Genomic DNA, 11240 nt, shown 5'->3' on the forward strand with positions numbered 1-11240 from the left:
GGGGGACCCGTGCCCTTGGGAAGCTGCCTACAAGGGACGGGGGAAGAGTCGCAGCCTAGGGCCGGGCAGGCCTGCGGGGATGCTGCCACAGCCACCGCTGCCCTTGGGATGCCTCTTGCCGGGTGCGTGCAGGGCAGCAGTGTCCTTGGGAGACCGCGCCGAGCCGCCTCCAGCCTGCCCTCTCCTCTGCGGGGCCCCTGACTGCGCTGGACCATGCGGGGCGAGAGATGAGCCCCTGGCAGCCCACCCCAATCTGGGAGCTGGCTCTTGCCCAAGGTGCACAGGAGGAAAAGGAGAAGGAGGATGGGCACGAAGAGCCTGACAGAGGGTGAGCACTTGAGTCTCTGAGCTGCCTTCCCCTTTCTCCTAGATCCGCATGTCAGACCAGAACAGCACCGAAGATGGGGAGTCGGATCCCCAGCACAGCTTGTCTATGGTCTTCCTCCTCGTCCTCGTCTTCTTCATCATGGGGCTGGTGGGTTTCCTGATCTGCCATGTCCTGAAGAAGAAGGGTTACCGGTGCCGGACCTTCCGGGACGAGCTCGACCCAGATAACAAAGATGTGCTGGCAGAGCTCCAGGCCAGTGAGTGCTGGGACAATGGGGGCTCAGTGGGGGCTTGGGCACAGCTTTTTGTCTAGTGTGGACCAATGCTCTTTAAACATGCTTCTGGGATGTGGGCTGGGATTGGGAGGGTTACCCTTCTCTGCTGCTGGGTTGGGAAAATTGGATGGGGCTGTGAGAGCAGTGTGGAGTTCCTCAGGGATCAGGATTGTGTGGCCCAAAGAGCCCTCTGATCTGCTGGCCCCACAGGCTGGCAAAGGCTGGTAGTGCCAGGGAGGTGGGAAACAGCACCTGGCCCTTCCCAAAGCAGTGTTATCACCAAAAGAAGATTCTGATGAACAGCCAGGACCTGCCAAATCCCCAGTGCCTGAATTATAACCCATGTACCATACAAAGAAAGCATCCTGTAGCCAGGGCACAAGCTGTCCCTCTGCACCTTTGGTCATCATGGGGCCAGTGTGGTGTCTGATAAAGGTCATGTCCTCTTCTAGTCCTTGTGCTCATACAGCACAGAGGAATAGGGGTTTTTCCTTGGGATCTCTGCCCTGCACTGGAAGTCAACATTTAGGGATTTTTTTCCACCGCTTCAGGCCACCATAACTGGCTCTCAAGTAGTAGGACTGAGAAGTCAGTGCAGCAACGAGTGTGGATGCAAGCCAGCTCTCAGTCCAAGCAAGCTCTGTTGTTTGGTGTGGCTCTAGTGAAATGGAGAGGACATGTTCCTTCTACTGCTTCCTTACCTGAAAACAGCCAAATGGTGCTGCACAACTCCTTCAGCTCCTCCATGCTACCATCAGTACTTGGTAGGGCCAGCACCTCCCACTGTGACTTCTTGTGCACGGGAGGGAAATGTGGCTCCCCCAGCTCCCTCATGGATGCAGCAGGAACTTTCATGTGGTCGTGGATATGCTCCTCTGACTTCAATGACTTGGCTGCACATGACATGGAGACAGTGTCTGAACCTGCCAGGATTGGCTTTGCCTGCTGTAGTTGCCATAGCCCACGGAAATATCTCTGTCGGCTTCCAGGAGCACAGCGGCAGCCCTTGACCATGCTTTTTGAGGCAGATGCCTACCAGACCACAACTTTGACCTTCTCACAGGAACATATAACACTGCAGACTGGGCTGAAGCTCCAGCCACTCAAGCCTTTTGCATCCATCAGTGGCCAGAAGCAGATTGAGATGAATGCTGGGGATGAACACCGTAATGGAGCAGACACTGAGCCCAGCTTCCCCATCATACTCTTTTAAGCCTCTAACAGTGTGCAACTCTGGGGCTTTCTCCATCAGAGATGGTTTCTCTGTTATTAACAGGCCACAGTGAGTTTCTTCTCTGTGAACTTGTTCTGTTTACCCTTGAAGACTTTTAGCACCCACAGCATCCAGCAGCCAGGGACTCCAGAGCTGGACTGTCCCCATAAGGAATCTCCTGTCTTGTTTTGAACCTGTTTCCCACTCATTTCTCATGATTGTCCCCAGTTCTGAAGGAGAAACACAATTCCCTCTCTCCCTGCAGACATGGCTGCTGTTTTAGTAATTTTTTTTCCAGGGTGAGGGATCTGGTGTTCCTCAGGGGCTTTCCAGCATGATGGGGGACACAAGGCTTCTCTAACCTCTGTCAACGTGGCTGCTTCTGAGGAGAGACTGGTGAGTGGAGCCTTTGAATCCCAGCCCTCAGTGCCATGCTTTCTCTTTTCAGATGAAGAGGAGGAGCTGAATGAGGACACCGTGGAGAAGATTGTGAGATGCATCATCCAAAACGAAGGTGAGCATTTCCTAGGACTGGCCTGGAGAAGTGCTGACTACTTAGGCTGATACATTCCCTTTTTCTTCTCTCTTCAGCAAATGCAGAGGCTCTCAAGGAGATGCTTGGGGACAATGAAGGGGAGATCCCAGTGCCAGTGCCCAGGTGAGGGAAGCCTATACCAGCTTGTAGCTCCTGCAGAGTGAGAGAGAAACAGCCTTTGGGTATCACTGTGGTCTGGAGACTTTGCAACCAGTCCCTTTCCAGCATGTTACAAAGAATCTTCCCGAAAAGAAGTCCCATTTCCCTGAGGATTGCGATGAGTGCTTCATCCCATTGTCAAGGAGAAAAGCCCTTCCTCATCCCTGTCCTCACAGGAGGTTCCCACCAGAGCTACTGCTTCTTTGGGCTTGCTGCAGTGAGGCTGCATCAAAGTCTTCTCCAGATATCACAACCTGTCATGTCCTTCTCCATTGCAGCCTTTGTCCCCACCGAAACAGCCAGGATGGAGGCCCACCACATCACCACACAGTGCATCTGGGCTCCACACAGGCCCCCTGCATCCACTGCAGCAAGAGGAAGAGGCACCCACTGCATCGACAAGGACGGTCCAAGGATGGCAAGGGCAGGATGCATCCTGGAGAGACCACTGTCTTCTCAGTGGGCAGGTACTGGAATCAACCTTGCCAGACAGGGCCCTTCTGCTCTGATGGACCTAGCACCATGGAGAGTCTTCTCAGTTCTGTTTCTTTTCCCTTCCTCACTTGTCCCACGCAAGGCATCCTTTTGCTCTTCCCCCTTTAGATGCCCCAGTAGTAGTTCTGCAGCTGGGAGTCCTGAGCACCCAGGTGCCTCTTGCACCTGGAAATGCCTGTGGTATGTGGCAGGCACTGGTGGCTTCCCTCCTCCTTCCCTGGTAAGGTGACTCAAGCCTGGGTTGTCGTGCTGACACAGTGCTGGGCAGAGCCCCAAATCTATGGCCTTTCAAAGCCTGCTGTCCCAGCTGTGTGCAAGCAGGGCTCTTGTTACCAAACAGGGGCAGGGACCCCAGGTTTTAGGGATCTCATTAGGAGGGGGAGGAGATGACAGCAGGTCCCAGGTGCAAGTTACCAGCCACCTCCATCAGAATGGAAAAGTGGCTGTGCTCTTTCAGGTCATTGCCTCCAATGATGACTGTAATTAGATGACATGGCAGGAATAGGGGAGTGTACCTGATACTTCCCACAAATACTTTTCCACTCCCCACCTGGTCTCACCTCAAGGGACTTCCTGAGCTGCCTGTGGTCTCTTTGTAATCAGTGACCTTTGGTACAATCTGCAGTCTTGCCCAGGTTATCCCGTTCCCCAGCAGAAAGCCTTAGCATGTACAAGACCTTTAGCAAAATCCTCCTGGGCTCCACTTCCCACTGCAGTGGTGACTGGGGCAAGGTCACAAGCAACTGGTGGTCCCTGGACAGCCTCCCTGGTGAGATACAAAGCTCTGCTGTGCTCAGGTTCTGCAGTGAATCTGCATTCAGGGCCTAAGCCTTGACAAAGCTGCATGTTGTGGTCCAGAGAGACAGTCCTTTCATGGTGATGTTGAGGTAGAGTGGGCATCAGGGGATGTGGTTTTTTCCACCGTCCCAGCTAGGAGTCTCAGTAGGGAGGTGAATTGGGAGATTTATGAGGAGCTGGTGAAGGGGAGAAACATGCTGGACCTCCTCATGCTGAACTCCAGCTAAGACCACACCATCTGGAGCTGGAGACTGATAGCTTCTGGCTTCCTCTATGCCTGCTGCTGTCAGCTGTCCCTGAGAGAGATCTCCATCCTTGGAGATTTCCAGAATCCAACTAGACGGGGCCTTGGGCAACCTGATTGAGGATGGGAGGCAGCCCAGATTCGAGCAGAGGATTGGACTACAGACCTCCTGAGGGCTTTCCCCACCCAAATTATTCTATACATCTGAGGTGATCAGATCTGTACTCTTATATTATTGAGTGATTTACCGTTTATCTTAGGGCTTTCCTTAAACTAGTTGTCAATGGCAGAGCTCATCCACCAAAGCATCTGTGTCTGACCCTCCGTCCTTAGTCTAATCAGCCGCAGTGTGTCACATCCTACTGAATCAAATGCCTCAGCGATGCTGGCTGGGCAGGCAGCCAGGGCTCTCCTGCCTTCCCCTCACCATCCCAAGATTGGTTACATTACCTCTTGTGCCCCCTCCAGTCCAAACCCTGCCTGCTCCTTTGAATCCATTCCCAGCTCTTCCAAGGTGACATTGCTCAGTGGCATTACCATGATGTGATCCTGCCACTCCTGCATCCTTCCTGTCCCTCTTCAGGACTGGAACATTCTTTGGTCTTCTCGAATCACAGGGCTGATGCCTTATCTTCAAATATCTGGATAGACCTGAAAGGTCACATTTGCTGCTGCTTGGCCTGACCAGAGCAGTTCTGTGGCTGCTTCTGGAGCTGGAGCATTTCTCTTCTTGATCCTTCCAATCATGACCAGCATTTCTGACTGCAATGCTGAGGGGGCTGTACTGTCCATAGACTAGCCCAATTCTCAGTCTAGCAGTGGTCTCCTTCATCTCTGATATCTCATCTGATATCTCTTCTTATTTCTCAGACTTTTCTTCTCAGCTTCTTCCTTCAGAATGGCTGTACTGTCATGTGCTTGATCTTTGGGTCTTATTTTTCTTTCAACCCCAGTAGTGCTTGAACTTTGCTGCTGAAACTATTTTGCCTTGGTGCTGACTTGCAGCTGAAGCTCAGCAGTGCTGGGGCTTTCTGCAGCTTCTCCATCTGTGACTCAAATGTAGGAGAGCAGTTGCTGGGTGAGTCACGGGCTGCATGAGGTCTCTCTGATGGGATCAGTGTTCTTTAGCTGGTGGACACCAGCTCACTGTGGAAGAGATTTCCTCTCTGCTGGTCCAGTAGTGGCTTACATTGCTTACAAAGGGGAGTCACAGCGTTAGTCACAACCAGCTCGCTTACAATTCAGACTTTTAGGCTTTGCCTACGCATTATCCCTCACAAATCCCTAAGTTATGGTAGATCCTTAACTTCTTTCCTCTCCCCATGTGCAGTATTGCATCACCTCTGATTATAAACTCACCCTTTGAGAGTGTCAGACCAACTTCTGCAGCTATCCTCCTGCCTATGCTGGAGCTCTGAGCTGTTACCTCAGCACATGTTACCTGGTACATGGCAGAACCTCAGTGACCCACCTAGTTACCATCCATCACAACAGAGGATGGTGCAAAATGTGCTCTGGAAGATTTTAGTCACAGTTCCTCCTGTCTTTGATTCCTGCATCCAATAGAGCTTACTCTGCCGAAGGTCTATCCTTGCCCCCACTTAGGGTGCACTGTCTGCTGAAAACTCTGGCTCTTGTTCCCTTGATGGCAGTCACTGGGCACAAAGTCCATGCAGCTCTACACGGCCATCCCTTCCTCACCAGGCTTAGCTGGTCTGCATTTCACCTTCTCAATCAATGCTTGAGTTTCTGTACCAGCTCCTGTTCATCCAGGTTGCATCTCGGAGCAAATGCTCTCAGAGCTGTGAGCCATCTTACTGCAGGAAAGCCAGACTGGCAGGGGCTGCACCAGGCAACATCTGGACTTACCTTTTCATCCTCCTCTTTCTATTTGTTTTGCCAAAAATGAAGGGAAAAATGGAGTTAAGTTAGCAGGGGCATGGCTAGAGTGGGGGTCGGTGGTGTTGAATGGGTCTGAAAGGTTGGAGATCAGCACTAGTTGATAACAAAGAGAGGAGATCCAAGGCTGGAGGTGCAGGTGAGCTGGAAACTAGGGAAGAGGAGGGAAAGGATTTTGATCCATCTTACCCCCATTCCAGGTTTCGTGTCACGCACATCGGAAAGAAACCCACTTTCCACGAGCAGCAGGACGGTCCCCTGCCTGACGGCAGCCGGGAGCCAAGCACAGAGGAGCTGGAGCACAGCAGTGACCGGCTCCAGCGGGAGCGGGCTCGCAATGGGACTGTCCCTCTGGGTGGCCTGCAGAATGGAACCATCCAGAAGGGTGCCCAGAGCAGCAAGGGTGGGGAGCAGAGCCACTCCACCACCCCAGCCCCGAACACACCAGCCAGCTCCAGCACTCGCGACAGCAGACGAGCAGGCAAGGGGTCCAGCGTGGCAGGCTCCCTGCAGGATGCTGGCACTGCTCCTGGGAGCACGAGCCGCCAGCGGAAGCTCCTGAGCCATCGGGTGCTGGGAGGGTCGAGTCCCAGTATCCCAGGAGAGCTGGTGCAGGAAGGAGCCTGCATCTGCCTGGAGGAGATTGGACTGGGGTCAGCAGATGAAGTGTCAGATATTCACGGGAGCCTGAGCCTGCATGAACAGGCTGATGAGTTGGGAAGAGACGACAGCAGCAGAAAACAGCCTGGAGTGGAGTACATGGGACAGCAGGTAGGTTCCTCCTCTTCCTTGTCCCTCTGTGGTCCCTTGGGCTGGAGAACTTGAAGGGTTGTGGCACAGCACCCCAAGTCCTGCTGCCAGCAAGATCAACCAGCCCAAGTGTGGTGGTGTGAGCTGTGTGGTGGGGACAGGCAAGCTGAGGCTTGCACTGGGCTGACTGCGGTGTGGGACCTGCCCTTTCCTGCCCACCCTGTTTTTGCTTTTCTTTTCTGATTGCATTTTGCCACCCTTTTTCTACTGTCTGGGGCATGCAGAATCACTGTGACAGTTCCCACCCTGCTGGTACCCGCACCGTGGGGAAAAGGCAGGTCACGACTTGCACAGGAGATGCTGCAGATCTGCTGCCAGCAGCCCTTTGGGCAAGGATGCATTTTCCTTTGTGGTTGGGCTCTTTGGGGTCAGTCACTGGGATCACTTTTTCTTGACCTGGGGGACCTTTGCCACTGCACATACCTTGGTCTCTCCAAAACTGTAGCCTCACTGCAGTGCTGGGGCCCACCATGTCTACCAACATACAGGCAGGGACAGATGTCTTCAGGAGCCTTGAAGTCTAGGACACGGTGAAGCCAACTGTTCATTTCTTGGTCATTCCCCGTCCCAGAGGGGCTGGTGCTGGCTATGCTCAGATGAGAAGCTCCCAGCACCCTTGTATCTACCAACTTTCCCATCTGACCACCTTGCTGGGAGTGCTAGAGAGCTCCAAGCTGCCCTTGGCAGGGAGGTGGGATGGGGCAGGAATGGATCAGTGTGGGAGAACCCAAGAAACAGTGCCTACCTGAACTTAGGCTAAGGAAAAAGCATGAACCCACTGTGCTCATTGCCACCCTCTTTGCTTTCTGGTGGCCAGACTGGAAGGCTTGAGCTGTTTCATGGAGAAGTGCAGCTCCAAGGCAGCCACACAGGACAGAGCTGATGGGCTGCAGCCCTTCTCCAAAGATCTGGAGAGGCTGCAACAGGTCCTCCTTCCTCCCATGCCCCAGGTGACAGTTGTAGTCTCTGATGGCTGGGGAAGCCCAGAAACATGGTGACTTTTCTCCTCTTTGTCTGTCCCGTTTTTGGTGCCAGACTCTTGCCTTGGACCCTGCTTCAGGCTTTGGGGTGTTGCTTTGCTGTGCTCCAGGACACAAGATCTCATGAGAACGGTGATGGAATCTCACTGGGACATTTGTCACCAAGCCCTGGTACCACTCAGACACTTCCTTGTCCCATAGGTCCCCACCAGGACCACCACAAGGATTGTTAGCTGCTGCTTACCATGTCCCGCAGACGATGGGGCTCAGGCTGTAGTCAGCTCCTGGAGCCTCAGCTGGGTTCTGCCCACTGGCCCATGGGTCACTGCTGTGGCCAATGGAGACCCAGTCCCCTACCCCAGCACCCTGCTCCCACAGGAGCACTGACATCCACATCCCTCCTCCATCCCACAGGAGCCCAGCACCGTGGTGCAGGACCGAGGAGCAACTGTCTGACGTAAGTGCTTGTCCCCAGTCCGGGGTGGGGTGGGATGGCAATGGCAGTGTCCCTGCCCTGGTGGGTCACAGCCTGGTGATGGAGAGAGGGCGAACCTCTTCTCCAGGAGGGTTGGATCCAAACCCTTGGCCACCAGGTCCTGCATGGGTAGGTCCTCTTGCCCACATGCCCAGCCACAGGCAGCAACGCCTGGGGAGAGCCATACCTGCTCTTGGCAGACACGAGGCCAGGCCAGCTCCATCACAGCTGGCTGGGGATGCCCTGGTCGCAGCGATGAGCCCCATCCTGCCCCTCTCCCCACAGCTCCTCTTCGCTCCTGGCTGGAGCGTGGACGGGAGGCGCACGGTCCTCAGCCCCCACGCCAGGCTGGAGGCTCTGCTGTGGGGGGACCGTGGGGCAGCCGGCCCCAGGCGAGCAGCTACGCGCTTGGCATGGCCGGAGTGATGCGCCGACGTTACAGACAACCGCCTTCGGCGCCAGACCTCATCCCATTGGCAATAAGTACCCAACTCCCACCCACCACACCCACCCCAGAGACCCCACTGGGGGACCCTCAGGCCTGGCATGGGCAGGACAGCCCCCAGTCCCCACTGCCCATCTGGTCCCCACAGTCCCCCAGCAATGGGGGAAGGATGCAGCAGATGGGGCTGCAGTGAGGGGCAGGGATGGAGGCAGTGGATCAAGTCCCTCCGGGGTGGGGGATGGCACCTCCAAATCCCCTGGCACGTTCACTGCAGAGCACAGCCCTCCCGGGCACCCCCGCCATGCAGAGCGGTCACAGGCACAAATCCTGCACCGGCGAGGGACCCTGCAGATCTCTGGGAAATGCTGGCGGAGAGAGGAGCCTCCAGCCCCATCTTGGCACAGGAGGGGCTGTAGTTTGGCCCTGGGGGCAGGACCGGACCCTGGCTGGGCCACTGGGCAGCCTTGGTGCCCACGGTGAGCTTTGGTGTGTAACCGCACTGTACATAGACAAGCTAAAATCATTAAAGCTGCTGACCCCCTCGGCAGAGTCAACTGGTTTTATTGGGGCACAGCCCCCTCCTGCCCACTCCTGACTGTGGGGAGATGCCCAGGGTGCAGGCAGGACCACAAGGCTGAGCTCCCCCAGGGAACCAGGGCCACACTGGGGGTGCACGGGCAATGCCAGGCAGACAGCAAGAGCCAGGTGGGATGGGACACGGCTGTGGCACTGAGCACCTCAATTAAGTGGCTATCAGGATGCTCTATACGGCTTCAAGAAGCACTGGGCAGGATACAGCCCCACAGAGACCAGCTCGGGGTGCAGGGCTGCACCAGCCCCTGCTGCCAGGACAGCAGCCCGTGGGGGTGCGGCAGCTCACGTGGGTGAAGCTTTTTGGAGAGGGGGGGAGCCCAGAGGGTCAGCTGAAGTGCAGGTCGGGGTCAGGCTCGGGGGCTCTGCCAGGTGGCGGAGGGGGCGCCCGGAGCTGCGGAGAGAAAAGTGGTACCGACACCCCAAGGCTGCTTGGCCCACTCCAGATCCCCACAAAGCACATAAGGGGCATCATCCCCTGTTAAGGGAGGGCTGGGAGGCAGGTTTAGGGGGGGCACAGCACTGCTGTAATGGGGCTTACCGGCCGCAGGCGAGTGGCTGCCAGGTCCGGAGAGCTCTGTCCGCTGCCTGTGCCATCCTGCCGGCAACCTGGAAGGGCCTGGGTGCTCAGCCCATCTCTTCCTATGTCCCCACAGTCCCTTTCCCAACCTCCCTGTCTTGGTACTCACCTCCCAGTGATGTTTCGGGAGAGGAGCTGGGGGCCAGGCTAGGCCCAGGCACAAGGCCAGGAGGGGAGAAGGGTGGTGGGGATGGCGATGGCAGCTCCTGCAGACAGAGCCAAGGAGGTTGGGGATAGCAGCAACCCATGGAACAAGATACGGGGCTACCCCATGCTGAAGGGACGCAGTGACCCTCCTGTCACTGACCTGCTCGATTGCCCCCCGAGCCCCGGTGAGCTCCTCTACCACCAAGGATGGGAAGACGCCTATGCGGCCATCAAAGTCGCCTGTCCAGAAGCCGTCATCCACCTCGCCAGGGGCGCGGGGCAGCACCCGGATGATGGCCCCCTCAGGGAAACTCAGCTCTTCAGGACTCTGTCCCTCATAGTCATACAGGGCTCGCACCAGCCAGGCTGTGGGGAGGATAGGGTGGAGGCTCAGCAATCCACCTACTGCTGCTGCAGGGACTCAGCAGCTCCTGGGCACCAGCCCTGCACATCTGTCCACCTCCCCAGCTAAGGTGACACCCCAGCACCCACCTCCGGGCTCCAGCACCAGCTCTGCGGCCATGATGCTGGAGAGCTGGCGGTGCAGGGCAGAGGGTCCTGGGGGTCCAGACCCGGCCCCTGGTTCTCCACCCAGGGACAGCAGGTACTTTTCAGGGACATAGCCGACCTGGCCTGCCTTATTCCGAGCCTGAAGAGGCAGAAAATGCATGATTATCCCGGTCCTCAGGGTGGGGACCTCTGTAATGTGGCCCCCACTGCTTGGAAGAGGTGCGGTTCAGTCCTCTCCCACCTTCACCCACTCCTCCGCATCACCGTCTTCGATGACCTCCAGCTCCTCACCCTGGGTGATGGACAGCTCATCTGCCTGGCAGCCCTGCAGGGGACAAGGGATAAAGTGGCTGAGAGGCTGAGTCACCAGCCTTGGGCAGGCAGGGCAAGGGACAGGTAGCTGTGGTCATACTTGGTACCCAAAGATCACCCGGCAGGTGTAGGGGTAGGTGCGGGCAGCAGGGCTGGGCTCATCATCCCCATCCGGCTCGTCGCTGTCCTCGTAGTCATCGAACTCGGCCAGATCCAGCCCCATGGGTGCCTCCTCACCTGTCCCTACCATGGCCCCAGCCAGCCAAGCATCCACATCCAGCCCTGCTGCCCGCAGCAGTGCCAGTCGTGCTTCTGCCTTCACCCGGCTGACCTGGGGGAAGCGGGGAGAGGGAACATCATCAAGGCCTAAGGGGACAGCTATGGGGTGGGTGACAGCCCAGCAAGCCCTGTTGTTCCTGGTCCCCAGCATGGCTGCCACAGCAGC

General features: G+C 56.5%; 2 protein-coding genes across 2 annotated transcripts in view; one reads left to right on the top strand and one right to left on the bottom strand.

The window, feature by feature from the left end:
• The first annotated feature begins 376 nt into the window (after window positions 1–376).
• RELL2 (RELT-like 2) lies at window positions 377–8191 on the top strand. The gene is made up of 6 exons (XM_010180121.1): window positions 377–584; window positions 2264–2329; window positions 2407–2473; window positions 2788–2976; window positions 6146–6716; window positions 8150–8191. Exons 1-6 carry the CDS (start codon window positions 377–379, stop codon window positions 8189–8191), a joined length of 1143 nt encoding a protein of 380 aa, XP_010178423.1.
• Window positions 8192–9574: 1383 nt separating this feature from the next.
• FCHSD1 (FCH and double SH3 domains 1) overlaps window positions 9575–11240 on the bottom strand; it is a gene marked incomplete at its 5' end in the record, with an annotated part of 4574 nt that continues 2908 nt past the window's right edge. The window contains 7 exon segments of the mRNA XM_010180122.1: window positions 9575–9640; window positions 9788–9855; window positions 9936–10107; window positions 10110–10339; window positions 10466–10622; window positions 10725–10808; window positions 10896–11126. Coding sequence (XP_010178424.1) covers window positions 9575–9640; window positions 9788–9855; window positions 9936–10107; window positions 10110–10339; window positions 10466–10622; window positions 10725–10808; window positions 10896–11126 — 1008 coding nt within the window.

The sequence above is a fragment of the Mesitornis unicolor genome, unplaced genomic scaffold (genome assembly GCF_000695765.1).
Source record: "Mesitornis unicolor isolate BGI_N332 unplaced genomic scaffold, ASM69576v1 scaffold30872, whole genome shotgun sequence".
Classification (NCBI taxonomy): domain Eukaryota; kingdom Metazoa; phylum Chordata; class Aves; order Mesitornithiformes; family Mesitornithidae; genus Mesitornis; species Mesitornis unicolor.